Source organism: Cyprinodon tularosa, unplaced genomic scaffold, assembly GCF_016077235.1.
Source record: "Cyprinodon tularosa strain WSP-4 unplaced genomic scaffold, ASM1607723v1 ctg99, whole genome shotgun sequence".
NCBI lineage: Eukaryota > Metazoa > Chordata > Actinopteri > Cyprinodontiformes > Cyprinodontidae > Cyprinodon > Cyprinodon tularosa.
Genome location: NW_024039773.1, coordinates 752,914 through 779,752, shown reverse-complemented (window position 1 = coordinate 779,752; position 26,839 = coordinate 752,914). Strand labels below are relative to the sequence as shown.

The window sequence follows — 26,839 nt, the reverse complement described above, 5'->3', positions numbered from 1 at the left end:
GAGTGTTGCTTAAATGGTCAAGAATAGTTTTATTTACAGAAAAAATACTCCAGACAAAACACTGGAGGACCGTAGCTCCAGCAGGCATTGGCGGTCATCACACTGGATTAATGCATAGTTTGTAGCGTGCTAGGCGGCATATTTGGAAGAAATGCTTGCAGATTGTCGAAGAGCTTCAGCATTCCTGCCTTAAAGGTGCCACCGTCTTGGATAATTTGAGAAAGTAAAAAAGCAAAAACTAAATTTTACTGGTAGAAATTAAATTTTATATACCTAGAAATATTTACACATTTTAAGAGGACATTTTGACATTAATCAGCTAGAGATAAGGACCAGCACACCTCACCACCCCAGCTGGCATAAAGCATGACGGAAAATGGATGGATGGATAATACAAATTATGACCAGTAACAATAGGAATGTGGAGATCTTAAATTCATTTTTAGATGTGCAGAATGTTTGTTTTAGCTATAAAGGATGTAATTTTGTTTAATATCAAATAAATATCAAAAATGCCTATTTAGACTAACTAATAAATATCTAAGCAGCATGCCATAGCCTGTTCTAATCACAAAAACATTACGGTGGGAAAAATACTTCTCTGGTTGATTGGTAGTGTATCCATAAATTATATTTAGGTGAAATCTCAAAGGAGAGAAGCGTATCTGTCAGCAGCTGAAGATAAAGAATAAACAAGTTGTTCAGAACAGATAGGACCTGTGCATCATTTAATGGGGTTCCTCCTCATTTTAAAGTTATACAGTAAATAAAAAACTGTCTGACTGTGCAGTGTTTTTAACAATGCTGTTTTCACACAGCAGGGTGCTTTCACCAATATTAATTACTTACAGATACCTGCTAATAATTCAATGCTTTATATTTGAGGACGGATGAGGTTGTGGATATAGTTCAATTCATATATAATAGCGCCAATTCACAACACATGTCATCTCAAGGCACTTTACAGATACAGTTCAACCAGATCACACAGTCAAATTGATCAAGTTTTCTAAGGAAAACCAGTTGATTGCATCGAATCATTGACTCGAAGGCTATCCCTCACACTAAGCACATGCTTGTAGCGATAGTGGAGAGGAAAAACTCCCTTTGAACAGGAAGAAATCTCCAGCAGAACCAGGCTCAGTGTGAGCGGCCATCTGCTGAGGCCGACTGGGGTTCAAGGAGACAGAAGCAGAGATACTAAGAAAGACACAGCCAGGCAGACGAGCTCTGAGCCAATTCCATGTCACAGGACGAAAAGAGCACATCCAGTTAGTTACAGTCAGAGAAACAGGACTACAGAGAAAAAATAGGCAGACCTCAAACATCTATAAACAAACATGTTGATGGCAGCAGCACAGCTGATATTTCTCCTCAGGATGGTGTCACGTCCCATAGGAAAGCAAAATCCAAGAAGAGATCTCATTGTTGTTTCTTTCATTTCTCCTAGACACAAATGAGCTATTTTTGATACTAAGGTGAGACCAAAGGTTTTTTCTCCTGCTTCTCAATTTCAACCCAGGAGAAACAATCACATATAATCTCATGTTTGATCAAAACAAGAGATCTCTATATGATGTGAAATATGTCTAATTTCAGCCTCCTAAACATGAGACCATGAGATCAAAGACAGAACTCAAAGAAAACTCAGCTATGACTCCCAAGATCTCATTATTCTTCTCAAATATGTCTCAGTTTTCTCATAGTGACCTCAGAATAAACAACCAGAGTGTGTCTTACTCTGATAAAAAGAAGAGATCTCTAAATGATATTAAATAAGTCTAATTTAAGTCTCCCGAACATGGATAAGAGAAGCTCCATGAAATCTCATAAATAGAGTTACTTGCATGAGTATTTTGATTTTACTGGACATACTACATTTCAAATTTTGCATTGTAATTATTGTATTATATTACTGTAAGTTCATTACCTTGTAACTTAAAAGAAAACAAGACAGAAAATAATGCACTTTTAAATTCCAAGTTTTCCAATTTATTAATAAAATAATAAAAGTCAACATAACTAGACAACCAACCGCTTCAGTATTATCTTTAGAGATTAATGCAAATTCATTAAGGATGCATGTAAGTACTGTTAGGTGAAACAGTAGCGCTCATAAAGAAAACTGAATATGAATCTACATTTATACGCGATCTGAGAACCCTCGCATTATATGCATGTAATTCTCTGCGAATTAATGGCGCTCATTTTTTAATCTGCTGATTATATCATACAACATGATTGGCTTTAAGAGAGTGGAGATAAAGGACGCTGAGTTTATTGAGGAAAGTCATTAAAATCCTGACCAGGTTATTTAGGGAGAGAATGTTACCATGGTAACAGAAACATTGGTTGAGTAAACTGTCTTTGTCAGGCAGAAAACTCAGCGTTTCCCCAATTTCAGGTTTCCAGTAAACCTGCTTTGTGAAACGGAGCCCAGTTTAGAGTTATATATCATGGCCCATGTCACTTATATAAACACAGCCTTATATCCAGAAAACCGCTAAAGTCTGACTATAATCAGCTGATGTATTCCTGATTGGTTGAGGTTAAAACAGGTTAACATCATTTACTCCTGTTTTATAATCCTTTTTTATATGGTTTTACTCAGTTAGAGTTAATAGTAGTAAATAACTTGCTCCCAAGTAAAGAAGCGGTAGGGAAGTTCCGAGGCACGGCTGCCTTCAGGGGGACATTACTTCCATATTTAACACTAACCCGTCAGTATTTGATTTGACGGAGAATGCATGTATGGCAGTTTGCCATAAGAATCCAGAAGCATATCGGTATCCGTCAACATGTTCCTCTTACAGAAAATGTTTCCTTGTCACTAAAAATAAAATGTCTGCATGGATGTTCAGCATTCCAGATCAAAGATAACGACACGTTTAAAAGTTTCTTTCCTGTCACCATACATGTTGATCATTCCAGATTAAAGACAGCCGCCAGTTTTTAAAGCTCCTGTCCTTTCTCTTCACCTGGTATCTGTTTGAGGATTACACACAGCAAAGGTAACATCCAGCAGCCTCTCCATTTTATTGCTTCACCTCAGATTTTTTTTTAACGTTATTTTACCCATCATTAAGGTTCTTTATGAAATCAGGACTTTAAACATTGTCTATCCTCAGATGGCATCTGCTTTACATTTGGTGTTCCTCCTGGGCTCCGTCATCGGCCTCCTGACTGTAGAAGCTGTGAGTGAAATTAACTTTGATTACTAACAAGGAGCAAACGGTAGAAAACTGAATAACTTTGGACCAAAAGCAGGAAAGGAAGGAGACAAAAGATCCAACTGGTTTCTGGTTCTAACTGTGGTTCTGTTTTCACAGGCGCCTTATCCAGGTGAAACCCCCAGGGAGGCAGGTTGGTTCTTCTCTCTCTTCTTTCAAATACCTTCAGATTCAGACCTTTTATAGATTATGTAATATTAGATCATCTTTATGAAGTCAATTTCGATGAATTCAAAGCAACAGAAGTTCTTTAATCATCAAATAATGACAGATCTGTAAAACATGGAAGTCATATTTTCATCTGTAGGTTTGTTAGCTTCGTGCTTTAGTTCATCTTCCAGCTTAAGGTTCATCAAAGAAGAGAAGAGACAAAGTAAAACATCAGAGATGTTGAGTTTCTAATTAAAGCTGGATTTTATAAGGATGAGTTGGAGAGATGTAAACAGGAAACTAAACTAAACCCCAACAATATCTCCTGATAAATAAACTCAAACATCTTAGCTCTGCAGACAAAGTAAAACATGTCTGACATAATCTATGTACGGAAGACGATTAGGGCCACTGAAAAAAAAAAAAAGTTAACTGATTTTTAAATTTTTGTTTCAGTTTAACATGTGAAAAAGTCAGAATTCTGACTTTTTTCTCAGAATTCTGAGTTTAATGACAAAAAAAAGTCAGAATTCTGAGAAAAAAGTCAGAATTCTGTGAAAAAAAGTCAGAATTCTGACATTAAAGTCAGAATTTTGACTTTAAAGTCAGAATTCTGTGAAAAAAAGTCAGAATTCTGACATTAAAGTCAGAATTTTGACTTTAAAGTCAGAATTCTGTGAAAAAAAGTCAGAATTCTGGGATTAATCTCAGAATTCTGACTTTTTTTTCCACAGAATTCTGACATTCTGTGAAAAAAATAATTACTATAACTTTTTTTTTTTTTCAGTGGCCCTAATCCTCTTCCGTATCTATGAAGTTATAAACTCTGTGGTTATTATTGCATGTCTTTAACTGGTTTCTCTTTCCTGAATATTTTCTCCTGTTTACCATCTTCTTTTAACTGCAGCTGCTGTATGTCCCGCTCGTTGTCCTTCTGGTTGGACACAGTTTGGCTCTCGTTGCTTCATTTTCTACTACCAGTCCAGGACATGGAGTGATGCAGAGGTTCTGAACAGATCCCCAACTTTACTGAATGATAGTGATTGTTTTAGTGTTTATTGAAATAGAGGAGCTGTTTGATGTGTGATTACAATTTTTGGGGAGTTTATACATATTCTAACCGCAACCTTAGGCAGAACAGGAAGAAACATACCTCAAACATATCATCGTTTGGTTTGTTCAAATTATGAACATCTTTTGCAGTTTGTGAATTAGAAGGAGATTGATAAAAAAAAATGCTTTTTGGTTCTATTTGTTAATGTGTGGTGGAGTGATATTTACAGATCTTAGAACAACTGATATTGAATTACAGAAAACCTACAGAGCCAAAAAAAAAAAAAAAAGAAGAAATGTGACCCCTCTAATCAGCATAAAAAAATGAAGGAAACAGTTTCAATGGTTTTGAATAACCAAAAAAAGTTCAATTTTCTTCAATTAATTTAATAAGAAGTGTTTTCTCATCCATTATTTTGTTGTTTTTCTTTAAGGAAAAATAGTTGTTTGGCAAAAAAAAGAAATCTCTGACAGGAATTTGTCAGATAAATATAATAAAATTGTTCCTTTATTACTAATATCACCTTTACCATCTCGCATGCTGCTTCATATCTAATAATAATAATAATAATAATAATAATATAATGATGCTTGTCAAACTGAAGAGATCTTTGATTAAAAACCCTCTTGATTTGGTCTAAAAAGAATTATAAAATAAATAAAAAATGAAAAAAATGGATAACAGTTAAAAATCAAACCGAACTTAGAACTAAACTTGTATTCAGAGAAAATTAGATATATTCTTTTTTTATAATAGTTTCCTGGTGAATAGGAATAAACTATCATGAAGCGATGTTGGGTTGAGGACCCAAATGCAGAGGCAAGTTGGCAGAGGTGAATTTTGGTGGGTTTATTGAAGTTTACAGATACGGAGGCAGGAATCAAAGATCCAACAAAAATAACACTAACCAGAACCAAGGAGACATCAGGGGAAACCAAACTCTAGGAGCCAGGGAAAGACGAGGTAAGCAGACAGACGTTTTGACGAGGATCCAGCAAACAGGAACTGAAGAGGGAGGGCTTTTAAAGGGGACAGAGACAAACAGAGAGAGCTAACGAGGGAATTGAAAACAGGTGAGGGCAGAGCAGAAAACAGAGCAAGGGAAAGAGGACACAAGAGGGCAGCAGAGGACAACATAAACAAATCTTTTCTAAATTTCCTCTTTAACTTGCAGCGTCTCATCTCTTCCTTTCTTTTAGAAATTCTGCATTTCTATTGGCGGGAATCTGGCCTCGATCCACAGCATAGAAGAAAACAACTTCGTGAGTGAGCTCGTGCACAGAGTGACTGGCGGTAGTCGTGACACCTGGATTGGAGGCTACGATGCAGTCACTGTAAGTCCTGCAAACACAGTCTTGTTCTTTCAGTGTTCTATTGTGCCTTTAATCTATCTGATGATCTCTGTCGTCAGGAGAACACATGGCTGTGGAGCGACGGCTCAAGTCTAGAGTTTGTAAACTGGTATCAGGACCAGCCAGACAATGGTCACAATTCAAGAAATCAGCACTGCATGGAAATCAACTATGCAGGTAAATAAATATTTACTGGACTTTTTAACTTTTTATTGTTTTGACAAAAAAAAACTAATTTTCTTTTGCCTCTGATACATATAACAAGAACTTTTATACAAAATGTAAAAGATCCGTCCAGCCCAGCAGTCTGTGGGGGAGGTGGGGTTCCCTCTGGACAGGTCGCCGCCAGTCGAAGGCAGAAAAGTCTTTCATTTCTATATTTTTTGTCTCCAACAGGAGAGTACTGGAATGACATGCCATGCAGCACAAGGATGCCTTGTGTTTGTTCCATGAACCTCTGAAGCATCTGTTGCAACGAATCACTTCAGATGATTATTTTCTTGGATTTTATTAATCAATTAATTAAAGTAGATCACTTTTTCTTGGTGATTATTTAAAACGGTGATATATACTATGTATTGTTTTGATTTTCTATGGATAATTTAAGTAATTAAATAAAAAAGAACTAGAAACATCATTATGTTTATCTCAATCTAAACCTGTGATACTTTAAAAATCCATTGTTAAAATAAACCCTTGACTGATCATGATTCTTTGGTTTGTTGTTGCTCCAAAAATTAAACAAGACGTGTGATACATCTATATCTTGTATATATATTGATTCATACAATAGGAGGGATATTTCTGGCCAGACATCAGCAGATTGAAGACCAAGTAAGGACCCAGAGAGCAGATTCTTTGCTAGTTAGACCTGAATTATATCTATATAAGAGGAGATGAGGAATACTGGAAATAAATAATGCACAAAAACAAAATCTGAATTGTTAATTTTCATAATTCTGAAAATAATCAAATTTTTTTTTTACTTTAAAGCTATTGGTAATGTTCAAGATCTAGCAAGATGTGAAAGTTTTGAAGGACAGGACCATTGTATCCTATGCAGTTTAAGGTATCCAGTAATTCATTAAGAGTCCAAGAAAGCTGGATGCTCCGTAATAATATCATCTTAAATTCATGAAAATAGTTCATTTAAAGATATTATGAAGGATTTTCACGATTTTTTTAAAAGATCCACCCTCTCCACTTTTCGCACTGCAAAAACCATCTAAAAATAAGGAAAAAATTCTTAAATTAAGAGTATTTACTATTAATTTGAGTAGGGTAATAAAATAATTTGCCAATGGAATGGGTATTTTTAGTCTTAAAATAAGATGATTAGATAATATGCACTTGAAATAAGACAATGCAGTTGTTTTTTCTTATTTTAAATTTAAATTACCTTGTTCCATTGGCAAAGTGTCTCAATTACCTCCTCAATTCAAGAAAAAAATGAGTTATTTAGATTAACATTTTTTGCAGTGCGGACAGATGATCACTTCCCTGTTGGTCATGTTACTCCTCCTCCACTGCGTGGTGCCTGCGCTCTCTTTGTTATTAGTCGCACACTTCGAAGACACTTTGTCTATTATGACCTTCGGCCATTTTCAAAGAACCTTGGTGAGAAAGGTGAGCTTCAATGACTGTCTGAAACCACGGATATACGCCTGAAAGTGCGCATTCACAGAAAAAGATAGCTAAGGGGACGAGCTGGTTGACAGTTGCCTTTTGTATGTCTGCTTCTGTCTCCTTGAACCCCAGTGGGCCTCAGCAGATGGCCGCTCACACTGAGCCTGGTTCTCCTGGAGGTTTCTTCCTGTTAAAAGGGAGTTTTTCCTCTCCACTGTCGCTACAAGCATGCTTAGTGTGAGGGATTGCTGTAGAGTCAATGAGTCGATGCAATCAGCTGGTTTTCCTTAGATAGGAAACTAAATCAATCTGACTGGATGATCTGGTGAACTGGAAAGTGCCTTGAGATGACATGATGTGAATTGACGCTATAGAAATAAACTGAATTGAATTACATCTGCTAAGTGATTTTAAGCCAGTTTTTTCATTGTCTTCACTCACTCAGACTCCATGTAGATGTCTCTGAAAGCAATGACACCTACGGTACAGTTTCCTGTCAATCATGGATTCATATTTAAAATTTCAAAGAGAGGAAGATAATCCAGAGTGTACACAGATGGTCAATTTTATCAGAAGGGGGACTGCATTAAATGAATCCCCATTCAGTTTGTTCAAAGCTCAGAGAAACCCAGCAGCTCCTTGTTATATGCTGCAGTCCATAGTTGGCATTTTAATAGATAATATGCCCAAAATAGCTTCACAAATACAGATAAAGAGCATAGTGTATCAGTATAAACATCTAAATCTGGCACGGTGATCAAAGGGTTAACATCGTCGGCTTATTTGGAGTCTCAGAATCGGGAAAACATGCAACCTACGGAATGGAGGCTTAACTGCAAGCAGAAACATTCAAACTTATTACATAAAAGAGCCAAGGTGGAGAATCAGCGTTCCTCTCAAAGCTGCTGCTAGGAGGAAATGCTCCTGTGTGTTTGTCTACCAGGTAAATTTCCAGCAAACACATGCCAGTCATTCCTTCACATGGCAACAGCTCCTCAGACATGTTGGAAGTGCTGCCAACTAAATTAGCCATGACAGACACAACATTGAGTCGTTACTGGAACCCGTCCCAAAAACATCTCAGCTTGGTGGCGGTGGCGTTAGCATAGTAGTATGGACGACGAGATGATTGAAAATGAACACAACGGAGATCTAGTCCTATAGGCAGACATCCATTTAAAATGTAGGCAACGACATGAAAAAAGTGGTTTCTACTTTTACTTTTATACTTTAAGTAAATTTACAAGCCTGTACTTTGTTACCTTTACTTGAGTAAAGAAGTTAAATCAGTACTTCCACTTTTACCAGAGTATTTTTTAACACAAGTATCTGTACTTTTACTCAAGTACGGAAAGTGAGTACTTTTGCTATCTCTGATTATGGACGCTACCCACTCAGGACACTTGGAATACATTGGACGAGCAGTATGGAGGAATATTGACACGTTTTTTGTGGACTTTTATGGACCTTTCTGCCTCGGGCACCATAGACCTCCATTATTTGAATGTCAGCAGACAGCAAGAAGCCTCCCAGATCTCCAGATGCATTTGAGATATCAAAAAAGTACTCCAGAGTTTTGTTCAGCATGGGGGTGAGTAGAAAATGAAGGCTAATCATGTTTTGGGTGTACTATTCCTTTAAAGTGAGTCAGAGTTTGGTGCAGTAAGTAGATGATTGCATCATCTTTGCTTTGCTTCTGGTGCTCATGCCCTCCTGTGGTATTTGGAATGCAAGTGACTTTGACATTTCATTTGCCCAGAAACAATTTTTACTTGCTCAGTATAATGTTTGATAAATATAGTTCCTAATATTCATTTTTGTATATATATATCAATGAAACATGTTTGTTTTTTAAATGTTTTTTGTAATTCAGTACGTTTCCAGGTTCCTGGTGTGTATCTGCATGCGTCAGATAATGAACTCAAGCCTACATTACCGTGTTAACATGCTTTTCAATCCTTACTGCACATTCTTTTCAAACTAAACTTTGCTTTAAACTGTTGTTTGCTTGGAAATATATAAATTCTAATGTTAAAAATCTAAAACTTACACTACTACTACTCACCAATTTAACATGTTTAGCTCTATAACATTTAATGCACCTCTCCAATGTCTAAGAGAAAAAAAATTAATGAACATTTTTAATGTATGACCTGCATCACTGTACAGAAGACTGCCATATGATATAATTATTATTTTCCTAATCCCTGACTGATCATTTTTAATCTAGCGTGTATTCAGTGTTGGGTAAGTTACTTTAAAAATGTAATCCGTTACAGTTACAAGTTACCTTGTTTAAAATGTAATTGTAGTGTAACTTTTTCGATTACTTTTAAAATATGAAAAATTTAAGGCAATAGATAATTTTATTCTCAGATCAGACAGACCTGAATCCTGCTAACTTATTGGAAACTCTTACAACTGATCTTACAACAAATGAGCAAATCCCATGATGAATAGTAATAGATTTTTTCTCAATTCTATAGAAGATGTTATCTCTTTATAATCGTAAGCGTGGAACTGTGGTGGGAGAAAAAAAAATCCCTTTTACATATATTTATGTAGGTATATATATATCTATATAAACATATATAGATATATATATATACAGATTTATGAGTGCTGAGTTTTATTCATTCGGCCTCAGAGCACCAAGGCTACAACATGGCCAAAATTTAGACGTTGGAGATTGGCCTGTTTTTCCAGTGTAGTCCTGTTTCTCTGACTGTGACTAACTGGATGTGCTCTCTTCATCCTCTGACATGGGAACTCGTCCGCCTGGCTGTGTGTTTCCTGGACGGGGCCGCCTTTTACAGCTGCTTTTTCTATGTCTGCTTCTGTCTCCTTGAACCCCAGTCGGCCTCAGCAGATGGCCGCTCACACTGAGCCTGGTTCTGCTGGAGGTTTCTTCCTTTTAAAAGGGAGTTTTTCCTCTCCACTGTCGCTACAAGCATGCTCAGTGTGAGGGATTGCATTTGAGTCAATGAGTCGATGCAATCAACTGATTTTCCTTAGATAGAAAACTTCGAATCAATCATACTGGATGATCTGGTTGAACTGGAAAGTGCCTTGAGATGACGTGTTGTGAATTGGCGCTATAGAAATAAACTGAATTTAATTGAAACATGCCTGAGTGTTTGGATACAAGAAATACTTATTCCCATGACAAGCCAGATCATTTCTCAAGGTTTATTCATACCATGTTACCATTGAACCAAAGTGTCTGTAATTTATTTTGACAGTTTATTTTCCATTATTGTAAGTAAGGCAAACAAACGCCGTCCCACTCAGAACAGGGCTGATTACCATGCAATGCTGTTCTCTCTTTGCAAAGATGAAATAAAATGCAAACTGAGTGAAATCCATCGTTTATTTAACTGGAGTGAATAGTTGAATACTTTTTACCCGCAACAATCAATAGCAAAACTCTCCCGGCCTCCTTATTTTCACGGACCTCCAAGGACCAAGTCCAGGTAGAACACAGCCAGCGTCTGTTGGTCTGCTGGACGTTAGCAACATTTCTATTCGTCAGAGCGAGTGTTTTTAATGGGGTTTATAGAGAAGATAATGTGATCGGTTTGAAAAGAAAGATATTCATAATACTACAACTGAAAAAAAAAAAAAAAGATTTAAACATAAAAGCAGAATTGAAGTTTAAAAAATATGAATTAAAAACAAATACTGATAAAACGATTTTGAGAACTTTGCTTTTTTTTCAGATTTTTGTCTTTTTTTTTTCAAACTTTGCTTTTTTATGGCCCCAATTTTATATTTTCAGTTTATTTTTTCGAATTTCCTTTTTTCAGATCCATTTACACAAATTGAATTCTTTTCAAATTGTGTTTTCAGATCATTTTATTCTAAGATCAGACAGACCTGAATCCTGCAAACTTATTAGAAACTCTTAAAACTGATCTTACTACAAATGAGCAAATCCCATGATGAATAGTAATTGATTTTTCCTCAATTGTATAAAAGATGGTATATCTTTATAATCGTAAGCGTGGAACTGTGGTGGGAAAAAATATGTCCTATTAATTCCCTTTTACATATATTTATGAAGGTATATATCTATTAGGGGTGGAACGGTTCACAAAATCCACGGTTCGGTTCGGTTCACGGTTTCATGGTCACGGTTTTCGGTTCATTTCGATATATGTTGATTGTTACACCGAAATCCCATAAAAATTTATGAAATTAATGAAAAAATCCCCCCCAAAATAATGGATTGTAATTATTTTAAATGATCCGCGGAAACCACAGCGGAGGCTGTAGGCTTTGCTTTGAGCAGCCGGTCTGGAGGACAGTGCTGACGGAGTATGTGGGATTTCGGGGTTAGCATGACATGTTGGTCATGTTGCTGTTAGCATAAACAAAACGTGTTGCACAATGCTTGCACACTGTTGCACTTTTATCCACAGCTTTCTTTCCGCCGTCATCGTAGGTCACTCTAAATGCAAAGCGGTCCCATACAGCAGACCTATAAAGTGCTGCTGGCGCGTCTTCCAACTCCTGTTCTTTCCCACTCGCCATACCCACACAATTCTCCACAACAACTGATTTTTTTCTGCTACACCCGGCTACGCTGCTTCGCTTCTTCTTCTTGTTTACTACTGGTGGTTGGCTTTAGTCGCAGTACCGCCACCTTCTGCTCTGGAGTGTAAACGCTTCGCCTATGAGAAAAAGGAGCAGCGCATGAACCGAACGCAACACACGCGAACCGAACCGAGACAGTCGAACCGAACGGTTCGGACGGTTTTCATAAGTCGTCCCATCCCTAATATCTATATATACACATATATAGATATATATACACAGATTTATGAGTGCCGAGTTTTATTAATATGACCTCAGAGCTCCAAGGCTACAACATGGCCAAAATTTAGATGTTGGAGATTGGCCTGTTTTCCAGTGTAGTCCTGTTTCTCTGACTGTGACTGGCTGGATGTGCTCTCTTCAACCTCTGACATGGGAACTTTTCATGATCACATTCTCTTAACTACAAACAATGGCGAAAACTAATGATTATTTTGCAAATTGATCAATCTGTGAATTATTTTTCGATTCATCGTTTAATAATTAAAGAAGAGTTTTTGCTAAATGAAACCAAGTAAAAATAAAAGCTATTCCACTTGAGTTCTGGCTAGAACTTATTGACAGCGAAAAAATAATTTTATCTTTAATGTTTACACATTTTTTTTATTTATTTTGGTATCATTGCTGCTCTAATTGTGTTCCTCTGTCAGCTAAATTTCATTTATAGAGTCTTTATACTCCAGGTAATGATTAATGGATTAATAAATTAGTTGTTAATTATTTCTATAATGGATTGTTTCAGCCCTAATATAAACGCTAACATCCAGCAGACCAATAGAAATGCGTCTCTGCTTCTAGACAGAATCCCGCCCCCAGCAGAGAAAACTGCAATCCGTGAAATTCAATCTGAAAAAGAGAAATAAAAAAAATAAAAAAACCATCTGAAAATATTATTTTTTTTTGGAATGAATGGAAGGAAAAAAAATCCACAATCAATTTTAATGGTGCACCAGTCTGTTGCTGGTTCAAATAAATAATCTGAGTCTGAACCAGTAACCGATAGTTAGGCTGACCCTCGGGTCATTGCGGCGTGCTCCCTGCTCCGTTCGCTTCTGCGTAGAGTCCATGTGGAGTGAGCTGCTCCACGGCGCCCTGCTGTGGCTGAGCGCACACTATCAGCGGAACGCTCTGGATGACCACGTTCTGGCCGCCCACCACCAGGGCAGCTTCCTGTCCGGCTCCGGCAGCCTGAGAGGCGGCGACGTCGGCCGGAGGCAACAGGGAGCTCCTCTTGGCCAGAACTCTAAGCTCAGCGCCGCCATCGGGGATGAAGGTGCTGAGGCCGTCCAGGTCTGAGCTGTAGGTGATCAGAGTCTGCCTGCTGCTGCTGGGCTCCTGGGGGGCGGGCTACTGTCTGAGCTCAGATTGGTCAGCAGCACAGCCTGAGGTTCGGTGCCGACGGTGCTACGCTGAACCGCCGCCACGAGGTTGACTTGTTGGATGACGGGACTGACGACCTCATCCTGGCTTTCCGCGTCCAGAAAAACCATTTTGGTTTTGCCGCTTCCGTCCTCGTCGGCGGCGATTAGGGAGCCGTGCTGCATCAAAGGCTGCGGGACCAGGATTTTGATTTGCGCGTTACCGTAAGACGGGAAAGGAACTTCGCTCTGAGCCACCGTAACAGGAAGCAGAGCGACGGCGTCCGGCGAGCCGGGGACCTGCGTCTTCTGGGCGTCTCTGTGCTGCTTCTTGTGGCTGCGCAGCGAGTCCTCCCTCACAAACGAGGCGTCGCACAGGTCGCAGTGGAAGACTCGGGCGGCGTCCAGCTTGGCCCGGTAGCGGGAGCAGGCGGGGTTGGGGGAGTTGGGCCCTTTTGTGCGGGCCATCCGGACCCCCCCCTTCGCGGCCTTGTCCGGGTGGCACTGCTCCCTGTGGCTGATCAGGTAGCTGAGTCGCTTGGAGGCGAAACTGCACAGGTCACATTGGAAGGGCCGCTCCTCCGAGTGGATCCGCTCATGGACTCGGAGCGCCCCCTTCCCGGAGCACGAGTACGAACACTTGGAGCACTGAAAGGGTCGGCTGGGCAGGTGCTGCCTGGCGTGCTGCCTTAGCGCCAGCCTGCTGGCGGACTTGTAGTCGCACTGCTCGCACTGATACAAGTTCTCTGTGCCGTGTTTGATCCGAGTGTGAGACTTCAGGTTTCCCTTCATGGCGCAGCAGTAGTCGCAGAAGTCACACTTGTAGGGCTTTTCACCCGAGTGAATGCGGAGGTGCCTCTTGAGGTCCGAGTTGATCTTGAATTTGGCGTCACACTGCTGACACTGGAAGGGTGCGTCTCCTGAAAACCAAATAGAGACAGAGTGAGAGAGAGGCCCGCGCCGGCGGACGTGTTGGCTGTGTGGCGTTCAGGGACCTGTGTGAGAGCGCAGGTGCACGGTGAGCTGGCTGGAGTTGCGGCTGGCGTAAGGGCAGATCTGGCATTTGAACGGCCGCTCGTCGTAGTGGATCCGGAGGTGCTTCTTCAGGCTGCTGCTGTCGGCCGCCGCGTAGGAGCAGTGCTTACACTTGTGAGGCCTCTCGCCCGTGTGAGAGCGGCTGTGCATGTTGAGCTTGTCCCGCCGACTGAAGCGCTTGTGGCACAGCTCGCATTCGAACGGCTTCTCTCCTGCTCCAAGCAGAGGGCAAATAATTAACTCTGACCGTCGCTTATGGAGAGAAATTTGTTCCATTATTGTTGAAAGCAAATAAACTATTTTGTAATCCAAAAAAAAACTCTTTAATAAAAAAAAAAAATTTAAGAGTGACTTTTTTGTTTTCTTAGAAATCCTTTTTTTTTATTTTTTTTATTTTTACATCATTTCAAATATCTGGATTTACGTTCTATGCATTTGTCAAATTTCTCTTTTTCAGATTGAGTTTTATGAACTGGATTCTTTTACTTCTGTTAGACGTCTGCATTGATGTCAGCAATATTTTTTTGTGAAGAGCGAGCGAGTTTTATTAGGCTAAAATTTTTAAATATAAAATCTGTAGAAATATAATAAAGTTGTAAAAAAAATTATATTTGAAAAGAAAACACAAAAGTGTTTTGATACAAAAATACAAAAGTCTAAGAAAACGGGAAAGTTATTTTAAAAACTTTTTATGAATCTGAAATCTTAAGTTTTATTCCTGGATTGTATTTTGTTTTCAAAATCTCAATATAAAATCTTTACTTTCAAATAAAAAAAACAAGACAAAAATATAAAAACGAGAAGAAAAAAAAGAATATGAAGAAAAAAAAAAAAAAGAAAATCTCAGATAAAAAGCAAAAGTACTCTTAAAACTAGGGCTTTAACTAACGATTATTTTGCAAATCGATTAATCTGTTGATTATTTTTTCGATTAATCGATTAATAATCGGCTAGCAAAAGGTTCCTTAAAGAACAATTTTTATGAAATTAAACCAGGTGAATCTAAAAGGAGTTCTGGATAGAGCGTATTGACAAATGACAGATTATCACAAATGTAATTTTGGTATGATTGCTGTTGATCTGTCACGTAAAGGCCTGTTTTAGTCTCTATATTCCAGTTAACGATTAACCGATTAATAAATTCATTGCCGATTATTTAAAAAATCGATTTATCACCATGAATTCGATTAATTGTTTCAGCCCTACTTAAAACATTTTCTAAGTTGCATCATTCTCTTTCTTTTTTTTTATTTCAGTTTCTAAGTAAATTCCCTTTATGGTCCTTCAGGTTTTTCTGCAGCTCATCTGACAATCGAAGCCGGATCTCCTTACCGGTGTGAGTCTTCAGGTGTCGCTCCATGTCTTTCTGGCCATACTGGGTCTTAAAATTGCAACCTGTAGATGCAGAAGTAAAGTTATTTAGAGGCTACCTTGTGCTGCGATGAGGTACTTGTTTTCTTTACTGATTTTGGCATGCTGCAGGAACACAAGACCTGGGTTAACACATTAAATTACATGCAACATGTGGATGTCAACACACCTTGCCACTCCCGAATGATCTCTAACAAGCCGAAACAACTCTGTTTACATTCCATAAACATGGAGCAGCTCTGGTGAGAAGGATTCAGACAGAAAATAGAGCAAAACAATAAAGAACACCGACTACGCCCCTGGCTCTCCATTGTTTACAACCCTGATTTTTGTCGTACTGGTGACATCATCAACGCTTAACCAGCGTGATGATGTCACCAGACACACAGTGGCGGGGGGTACAGAGGACTATGCAACTTGCCAGCGAGGGGACGTTTTGTATCGATGTATTGATCCAACTGCCGACGATCCGATGCATCAATACGTCCACAAGATAATCGATTCATTTTTTTTCCCTCCGTCTATTTTTATCCATTTGCTCCTGGGCGTAATTCTCCCTCCCGTGCTGCGGTGGCGCTAAACCTATTTTGCCCTCCGACCTCGCTTCCTGGTTATCCTCATGCAGCAGTGTGTTGCAGTGAGCTTGACACAGACATTTGTAATTTATGCTCAATATTGCAGCGTGGTCTGTGCTACACGCTGTGGGTCTAGATACGGCCGAGGCGGCGGGGAAGTGGGGGTGAGTTTAGCCCGACGACGGAGGGACATGAGGGCCAAAAAGAGCGGAGATCCAGGTGGAAAAAGGGTCCCAGCGTTCTAGTGCACCTCGCTCTTCTAGCGGGTCAAACTTCACGAGTTGTTTTCTGCAATTTCGGTCATAAAAACAAAACAAGCCGGCCTCCTGTCTGCGGCACTGTCTGCGGTCAGCTACAATTTGGGAGAGGAGCAGCGGAGCGTCTGTGGAGTGGGCGGGACGCCTGGAGCCCAAGGTATTGAATTGCACTCATTGCACTGATTTTCTGCAGTATTTTTTTATGCAAGACCTTTTAGAATGTATAACGCAGGGATATTATTATTTTTCAGTGAATGAGGTTTTAATAGGAATAGGTGGAGCACAACTTTTCTACTTCTTTTATTTGCTGTTGTTTCTAAAGAAAAAAAAATGCAAAACGATATTACAGCTTTCATTGATTTATTTCAAATTTGAAACATTGTCTAGCCTGTAAGGTGTAAAAAAAAAAAAAAGAAATAGAACCAAATAATCAAATCGAATGGTATCGTGGTGTATTCTTGAGTGTCGAAAATAATCGAATCGTTGGGTCAGGAAATCGATACTGAATCGAATCGCCATGATGGATGTGATTTACACCCCTAATTACATCCACAGTAAAAATTGAATTTCTCACTGAAATTCTATTTCTCTCATAGCTTCTCTATTTCTTCCTATCGTATTAAGATGTAAATGTTTCCATTTAATGTCATAAAATTATTTCTCCACCTCTAAATATTCTAACTTTGTAGTTTACCTTTTTTTTTAAATTATTTCCTGGATAGTCGTGGCATTAAAAGGCAGTTTGAGAGGTTCATTTTTCAAGCTGTAAGAGGTGATTAAAAAAAATGTAAGTGGATCTTATTGTAGGTGAAACTGTTTTAACCATAAGTTTAGTTTTTGTTAATCAAGAGTATAAATAAATTATTCTTTTGGTACCTTTCTTTTAACTAAGTTTTTCTTTAGTTTTTGTCTCATTAAAGCTAAAACAATCACCATCCCTGCTAAGTTTTATCATCATTACGCCAGTGAAGGCTTTTCCAACTTCAAAATGGTCTAGATAAACGGTGACATGGCATTTATTGTTAATAAATAATGGATTGTAAAAACTGATTCAGTGGATCTTACTAATGGTTCCTAGAATTTCTAAAAGTAGAACTGGAGGCAGATCTTTTAGTTATCAGGCTCCTCTCCTGTTACGGCTGCAGTGGGTCTCTGCTTTTTCTCCTTTCAGGGTCCTGGAGGCAGGCCTTCTGAAGGTGTTATGTTTTTTCCCTGATTGGTGCTCTGCTGCTTTAAAAGCTGTCATGCTGCAGCAGTCAGCAGGCTTTTTTCCTCCTCTCCCTCTTCAGAACTTCAGTTGGTTTGGTTTGGACCTTATGATTGAGTTTTGTTAGGTTTGTTTTGCGTTTGTTTATTTCTAATTGGTTATGGGTTTTGTATTAATTTGTTTTGGCTTCTTATTTCAGGTAATCCTTTTCCAGGTTTTACTTAATATAATTTAATAAATTTCCTTTTTCATTAACTCTAAAAATCCTTGTGTGGTCTCCATTAATGTTACCCCACCAAACAAGCCAGGTGGACGTAACAGGAACCAACTACCAGTTTTAGTCCGGGAGGCAGACACCCTGTCTACTTTTAAGGCCAGGCTTAAAAGGTGGTCAGTTTTTGAGAAAAATGGTTCTAAAATATATTAAAACTGGTTCCAGAGAGGAGCTCCGTGGGACAAACTTATGAAAGTAGAAAATGAAGACGTGTTTAGGTGATAAAACCAACCTGAGAAACAGCAGGAGTGTCTTTTTGAAGCCAGCGCTGGTTTTAGTTTCTTGGATGGAGCTTTCTGGGATTTGGTCAGAGACTTCTTGACGCCTTTCATCACACAGACCTGGTAGGAATCCTCAATGACAAAGCCGGCGTTGGAATCTGAGGATGGGGAAAACATGCAGTCTGAGTTCCCAAACTTTCCCATGTTGCCAGGGTTCCTACAGCATAAGGCAAGTTAAATTCAAGACTTTTTAATGCTATTAAAAATAAAAATTTAGGACCAAATTTACAAGAAACACAAGAAAAACCCAAAGGTTTATTTTAATATAAACCACTGCACTAATGTTTCAAATTTTGAAAAGCTTCCCATACAGGAAGAAAGCTAAAAACACACAAATGACAGATATATTTTAACAATTATTTAACGGAATTCACAAACTTTGTTTTAGCAGGGAACAAAACAAATCAGTTTTAAAGCCACAACATAACCAGTGCTAAGTCTTTGCTAAGTCTTGCAGCTATTTTTCTTTGTATGGTTTTCTTAGTATGTTTGATTTGGTGATAAGTGGAGGCGTTGCAGAGACAAGGGTGGAACTAAACTGAGAAATACCGGCTGTTTCTCTCTAACTCCATTTTGACGCTTTGTGTTTCGCGCTTCACATGTGCGACTCCACTGCTTTATGTTTCGCGCTTCGCATGTGCGACTCCACTGCTTTGTGTTTCGCGCTTCGCATGTGCAACTCCACTGCTTTATGTTTCGTGCTTCGCATGTGCGACTCCAGTGCTTTATGTTTCGCGCTTCGCATGTGCGACTCCACTGCTTTATGTTTTGCGCTTCGCATGTGCGACTCCACTGCTTTATGTTTCGCGCTTCGCATGTGCGACTCCACTGCTTTATGTTTCGCGCTTCGCATGTACGACTCCACTGCTTTATGTTTCGCGCTTCGCACGTGCGACTCCACTGCTTTATGTTTCGCGCTTCGCATGTGCGACTCCACTGCTTTGTGTTTCGCTCTTCGCATGTGCGACTCCACTGCTTTATGTTTCGCGCTTCGCATGTGCGACTCCACTGCCTTAATTCCCATCGTTCTGAGCTTGAATGACTTCTTGCACAAAATCCACTGAGCCTCATGTATGTTCCCTGGTTTTAGCCATGGAGAAAACTCTTGGCTGGAGACAATTTTGGTTAAATTTACACTTGCTCATATTTTCCAGACAAAAAGTTAATGGTGCATCTCCCAAATGTCCCGGCCGCAACAACGCTTTATTGGTCCCGCTATCGGGACGGAACCAATAATGGTGAGCCGTTATTTTATTTAAATGAAAAATAAATTGTCAATTTTAATGTTTTACTTAGATTACAAAAATAAATCGTAATAAAAATAATCCTATTTATGATGTTTTAAAAATTAAGACCTACGAAAGACTGATTTAAGACATTTTAATACCAATTAAGGCCTTAGTTTTATTTTGAAGAATTCAATGCCTTTTAAGACTTTTTAAGGACCTGCGGGAACCCTGTCTGTAAGCTAAAAATGAACTTTTAGAAAGTTTTTCCTGATTCAACTATTTCTATGGAAGTAATTACACTATATTGCCAAAAGTATTTGCTCACCTGCCTTGACTCACATATGAGCTTAAGTGACATCCCGTTCCTAATCCATAGGGTTCAATATGACGTCGGTCCACCCTTTGCAGCTAGAACAGCTTCAACTCTTCTGGGAAGGCTGTCCACAAGGTTTAGGAGTGTGTTTATGGGAATTTTTGACCATTCTTCCAGAAGCGCATTTGTGAGGTCGCACACTGATGTTGGACGAGAAGGCCTGGCTCTCAGTCTCCGCTCTAATTCATCCCAAAGGTGTTCTATCGGGTTGAGGTCAGGACTCTGTGCAGGCCAGTCAAGTTCATCCACACCAGACTCTGTCATCCATGTCTTTATGGACCTTGCTTTGTGCACTGGTGCACAGTCATGTTGGAAGAGGAAGGGGCCAGCTCCAAACTGTTCCCACAAAGTCGGGAGCATGGAATTGTCCAAAATGTCTTGGTATGCTGAAGCATTCAGAGTTCCTTTCACTGGAACTAAGGGGCCAAGCCCAGCTCCTGAAAAACAACCCCACACCATAATCCCCCCTCCACCAAACTTTACACTTGGCACAATGCAGTCAGACAAGTACCGTTCTCCTGGCAACCGCCAAACCCAGACCCGTCCATCAGATTGCCAGATGGAGAAGCGCGATTCGTCACTCCAGAGAACGCGTCTCCACTGCTCTAGAGTCCAGTGGCGGCGTGCTTTACACCACCGCATCCGACGCTTTGCATTGCACTTGGTGATGTATGGCTTGGATGCAGCTGCTCGACCATGGAAACCCATTCCATGAAGCTCTCTGCGCACTGTTCTTGAGCTAATCTGAAGGCCACATGAAGTTTGGAGGTCTGTAGTGATTGACTCTGCAGAAAGTTGGCGACCTCTTCGCACTATGCGCGTCAGCATCCGCTGACCCCGCTCCGTCAGTTTACGTGGCCTACCACTTCGTGGCTGAGTTGCTGTCGTTCCCAAACACTTCCATTTTCTTATAATACAGCTGACAGTTGACTGTGGAATATTTAGGAGCGAGGAAATTTCACGACTGGATTTGTTGCACAGGTGGCATCCTATCACAGTTCCACGCTGGAATTCACTGAGCTCCTGAGAGCGACCCATTCTTTCACAAATGTTTGTAAAAACAGTCTGCATGCCTAGGTGCTTGAATTTATACACCTGTGGCCATGGAAGTGATTGGAACACCTGATTCCAATAATTTGGATGGGTGAGCAAATACTTTTGGCAATATAGTGTATGTGCCATCAGAATTTGAATAAAAAATACCTCTGAAATTTAAATGTTGTATATTAGTGCTTACTTTTTCAGTATTAAAATAAATTCAGAATATATTTTTAAACTAAAAAAAATTCAATGTCATTATTTGTACATTAAAAAAAAATTCAGTGTAATTTTTTTTACATGGTTGCAATTTTCAGTTATTAAAAAAATTCACATTCCTATTTCAAAGTGATAAAATTTTCAATATACATATTTTTCACAGTTTAAATTTTCAGTGTTAAAAAATTCAGCATATAAAAAATTCAACTTTTCAAAATTCAAATGCAATATTTTCGTTGTCCTCCAATTCAACTTGCTCAAATTCACTGTCTCAAATTCAGCGTCTAAAAATTCGCTGTAAAAATGGCCAAGGTTACTTCAGGTCACAGACATTAGCAATGGATGTCCGATTCCAACATCCACCTAATGACGTGACACAACCGTCATATTGAAGAAGTACCAGTATCACCCAGGCTGGCGACCATGGAGGCGAACTTAAACCCAGCGGTGAGTTTAATGCTTTCATATTTCTGTAGTATATTTTATTTTGCGCATGAAGTTTGATACATTATCTTAAAGCCTGATTTAAAACACTGGTTTGGGCCGTTGTTAATCTTACACCGTGTAGTGCCGGCATATTACTTCTCGCTACCTCCGAGCACCCCCCCCCCCCCCCACACACAATTTCCCCCGTTAAATAACACTTTTCCAGGCAGTCTTAGTAAAGTCGTAATTTTTAAGGAGATGCTACTGCTAATGTAGTAAGCTAATATGGCTGCCTTGTGTGCTTCAAATCTCTTTAAAGATTCTAGACTTGGCGCAAGGGGTATTTCTTTTTGAAATAAAACGGGGGAAATTGGGGGGGGGGGGGGGGGGGGGGGGGGGTGCTCGGAGGTAGCGAGAAGTAATATGCCGGCACTACACGGTGTAAGATTAACAACGGCCCAAACCAGTGTTTTAAATCAGGCTTTAAGATAATGTATCAAACTTCATGCGCAAAATAAAATATACTACAGAAATATGAAAGCATTAAACTCACCGCTGGGTTTAACTTCGCCTCCATGGTCGCCAGCCTGGGTGATACTGGTACTTCTTCAATATGACGGTTGTGTCACGTGATTAGGTGGATGTTGGAATCGGACATCCATTGCTAATCTCTGTGACCTGAAGTAACCTTGGCCATTTTTACAGCGAATTTTTAGACGCTGAATTTGAGACAGTGAATTTGAGCAAGTTGAATTGGAGGACAACGAAAATATTGCATTTGAATTTTGAAAAGTTGAATTTTTTATATGCTGAATTTTTTAACACTGAAAATTTAAACTGAAAAATATGTATATTGAAAATTTTATCACTTTGAAATAGGAATGTGAATTTTTTTAATAACTGAAAATTGCAACCATGTAAAAAAAATTACACTGAATTTTTTTTTTTATGTACAAATAATGACATTGAATTTTTTTTAGGTTAAAAACATATTCTGAATTTATTTTAATACTGAAAAAGTAAGCACTAATATACAACATTCAAATTTCAGAGGTATTTTTTATTCAAATTCTGATGGCACATATTTACTTCCATATATTTCATACATGTGTTCAGCATTAGGAAAATAACATTTATTTATATTAACACCATCAGATCCCCACAAATAATTCAACAAACTGCTGATGACAGTTTTTATGCACTATCAATAAAGGTTGGCAAGGTGTCTTCTTTGAATCCTCTGCTCACATCAACTAGCTTCCTTTTTACCCCTTTGGGATCCATGGCCCGAGACACACCTGCGGGTTTGTTTGCCTGGCATCGCGCCGCGCTGCGCAGCTCTCTCTATGGCTATGATGCTAATTTTCATTGAAAGAAATGTTTACATTTATTTTTTAACCCTTTAAAGCCCGATCCAAGAATAAAACAAAACAGAAAATTACTTTTTTTTGGGTTTGAAGTCCTTATTTGGCCTTTTAACAAAATATGTAAAAAGAAAAAACAGAAATACATTTTTGATGTTAATAACTTATTACTATGCGATAAGTCAAGATTATTTTTTGCGTAGTCTTCTACTGGCTGTTATCAGGTATATCTGATTGTGTAAAATAGGATTTTGAGCAAAGTTTTTACTATTAAATTAAGCAAAAGGTGTCAGACGCAAAACATTTCAGAAACCGTATGTATCAAATACGATACATTTGGCATTATAGGGTTAATTTTATTTATTATACAAATGTTTACAGCATTGGAAAACATAATGAATGTTTGTTTGACCTCCTGCACACCACATACAAAAAAAAAAAAAATATCTATTTTCATAAATTTTTTGAAAAAGCTCCAGGGAGGGTGGAGCTAAAGAGCCGCAGGTTGCCAACCCCTGTACTAGTTCATCGGCTCTGTTGGAATTAATAGGCTGCGTCCTCAGAAGGCCAGATTCTAAGGCTGACTATGTCGTAGTGCGGCGCCGATGTCTGGTCAGATTCCAAGACTCCTCGTTATGCGGCCTTAAAATGCGTCCTTCTTTTAGCCTGATTTGAAGGACGGGTCCGATGTATCCTCGCTATCCTTGGATATCCCAGGATTCATTGCGAGACCAAGGAAGCAAGCTGCTCAGTGATCTGAGTAAAAAGGTTCTTGGTGCCGAACAGTGGTGAATATTGGAAGTTCACTTTAAAATAATACAACTTGTGAATAGTTTTGTATTTTGTATTTCATATTTTTATTACGTTTTGCATTGTGTGCGATACATGTACACTTGCACCTTAATCCTTATTTATCTTGATATACTGTATATATTGTTTATTCTTAATGCACCTTTTTCCTCCTTGTTTGCACCTTCTGTAACTTCTATGCCAATATGTGACGAGTGAATTTCTCCGCTGTGAGATCAATGAAGCTCATCTAATCTAATCTAGTTTAGTCTGAAATAAATGGAAATAGTTGGTTTAATGGTTATTGAGTCAAATATGTGGCGGTAATTTTTGATTTATATAAAGGTTTTTATCTGTTACTGTGTAAATGGCTTTGGCTGTAATTTAAGGACAGAAAAATGTATAAGAATAATATAACAGGGAAGAGTTCAAATATGAACGATAAAATAATGTAAAGTGTTTTAACAATATAAAACTGTTCACCTGGAGAATAAATAACCAATAAACAGCTATGGACATTTTTACAGTAATGGTAAAGTATTTGAAAATAGCAGCAACATTAGAGATGTGCAAAATGACAGAAGCATGTTATTTAACTGACTAAGGCTTCTATCATTACATTTGATTTTATTTGTTCCTGCTCCCGGTGGTTGGAACATTTATTCCACTCTATTTTATTGTCGGTGTAGTATTTGTTCACTTTACAATTAAAAATAAATAAATAAACAGTTTTAAAAACGTTAAACGGTATTCATTATTTTCCTGCTTTGCTTTTCCGGTCCTTGGAGGACGCAGCCCCTCAATTCGAACACAGCCATCAAATCAATTCAGTTTATTCTGTCAAATAAGCTGCCTGTAGTGTCTTTAAATGTCCAGCAGGTGTCAGTATTCCGTGAGACAGTTTTAACAATGTGTCAAAACGCTTCAAAATGCCTCATTAACCTATCACTACCATTTATATCGATATTCCCAAAAGTCTTGGGAATAAAAACCCTAACTTTGTGATAAACAGACGATTTTCTAAAATTCTCCTTCCTAAAGTTGTTCTGGCGCCCCCTGGTGGCCGCCAGGTAGAACAGCACCAGCCTGGAAACAGTTTTTATGAGTTTTCATCACAACAAACACAAAAAACGGCTTTAAAAATACAACCCGAACCTGTCAGGGAAGCTGGAGCAGAGCTGGCCGCAGCGTGAGACGGAAGAGAACATCCGTTTGTCTTGTGTGCGAGAAAAGCCTCATAATTATTGTACTGCTGTTTGCAGAAGCCGCAGATGTGGATGTCTGGGCTCACCTCCACCACAGCGCAGGGTCCCCCATCAACTGGAGAAAAGAAAAACAGAGTCCCTACAGCAACCTTTGCTTGGTTACATTCATTACACTGGAAACAACAACTATTTAGGAACAGCGTTGTTTTACCTTCACTGTTGCGAGTTTCCATTTTCCAGGTTTTCTTTTGGTAAAGCTCAACTTCTAAAGCTCAACTTCTTTTTCGGCAGCTGTATTTAAACACACGCTTCATTTTGGCGTTAATCCGCGTCACCGCCTCAGGTGAAGAAATTAACTGCGATAAAACTGCATAGTTTCCACAATGATCTCCGTAAAAAAACTGTTTTCACCGAGAGAAAATAACAATCCACTTTTTCATACACACCATCGCTGAGATTTCACGACACTGCTTCTGTTGTTTGCGGCAGCTCTCCCAGATTACGTCGCGTTGCATTTAAGACTATGGGAAATATGAGTTTTCTTAACATATTTAATGTTCAACTAGCAGCCAGAATATTTGCAGTATTTTCTTCCTGAATAAGCTCATATTTATAAATATCAAACATTAATCTAATTCACGGTCTGTCCATCCGTAAATAGAGGCACAGATCAAAGAAAAGTTAAATTATAAAATCCTAAAGTCCTGGTTACTGTTGCTATTATAGCATTGAAGAACGTTTCGCATGAAAAGTTAGATGTGTACATCTAACTGCTAAAACTAATTAAAAACAAAGACGTTTCCTTAAATAAGTGCATTTGCTCTTGGTTTAAGCAGGTAACTAAGATGATCCGCCAATAGAATAACTATGTTGCCCATAAAATGAGATAATTACATATTGTACACTTTAAATAAGATGGGTTGTTTTTTTCCTTATTTTAATGTAAAACTGAATCTTTTTAATTGCTACTAAAATTCAAGGAAAATAATATCTTTATATCTTAATTTTTGCAGTGTAAATATCTACTATGTTTACACAATCTCAATAAATAACATAAGAAAGAAGATGTGGAGCAGAATTTATTCCAGCTTTCATGAAATGGATTTTGAAAACAGAACCACTTGTTTATTTGTTGTTTCCACTGATAACATTCTGCTCCTTATATTATCTGTGGTGCATAACTGGATGTTAAAGTTATAAAAGTTAATCTGGACTAAAAGATACTGGATGATACCAGTGGCAAAATGCCACTTAGCTGCCATGTTATCATTTCCACAGACTAGTTTGTGAAGAAATATGCATTTAAATAAAGAAATCTATGGGGTGCCATTGGTTAAGCAGTCAAAACTTATGGTTATTTTGTTTGTTTTAAGAGAAAAATATGGGCCTTATTTTTTTCCAAGTCATTTTTTCATTATGTAATTCAGTCATTTATAAAAATCTTACTGTGTTGAATAAAAAATTAGTTTGGAGCTTGATATTTAGTTTTCAAATTACATATTTAGTTTGTTAAAGAAATATTTAGCTCTAAACTAACTATTTAGTTGTTTTAAAATATAAATAATTGCCGCAAAACTACATATTTAGTTTGTTAATTAACATCTTGCTTCAAACGAAATATTTAGTTTGAAAATTAAATGTTTGTTTATTTAAAATAAATATTTAGCTTCAAACTAAATATTTAGTTTTCAAATTAAATATGTAGTTTGTTAAATAAATATTTAGCTAAACTAAATATTCAACAAAGTAAGATTTTTTATAAATGAATGAATCACATAGTGAAAAAGTGACTTGGAAAAAATAAACCCCTTATTTTTCTATTAAAAGACG

At 38.3% G+C, this 26,839-nt stretch overlaps 2 protein-coding genes across 2 annotated transcripts in view; one reads left to right on the top strand and one right to left on the bottom strand.

Moving 5' to 3' along the window:
• Positions 1-6,276, top strand: part of LOC119777208 (macrophage mannose receptor 1-like) — a 54,703-nt gene extending 48,427 nt beyond the window's left edge. The window contains exons 10-15 of the mRNA XM_038276015.1: positions 3,129-3,194; positions 3,330-3,363; positions 4,288-4,385; positions 5,634-5,768; positions 5,846-5,963; positions 6,183-6,276. Coding sequence (XP_038131943.1) covers positions 3,129-3,194; positions 3,330-3,363; positions 4,288-4,385; positions 5,634-5,768; positions 5,846-5,963; positions 6,183-6,247 — 516 coding nt within the window. The 3' untranslated portion in view covers positions 6,248-6,276. The remainder of the gene's footprint in view (positions 1-3,128; positions 3,195-3,329; positions 3,364-4,287; positions 4,386-5,633; positions 5,769-5,845; positions 5,964-6,182) is intronic.
• A 6,629-nt stretch (positions 6,277-12,905) lies between these two features.
• Positions 12,906-25,449, bottom strand: zfp64 (zinc finger protein 64 homolog (mouse)). The gene is given in 7 exon segments (XM_038276011.1): positions 12,906-13,346; positions 13,349-14,286; positions 14,362-14,613; positions 15,734-15,796; positions 18,318-18,464; positions 24,960-25,124; positions 25,221-25,449. Coding segments are annotated over 7 exon segments (1,905 nt in total). The 5' UTR covers positions 25,243-25,449; the 3' UTR covers positions 12,906-13,028.
• Between the last annotated feature and the right edge of the window lie 1,390 nt (positions 25,450-26,839).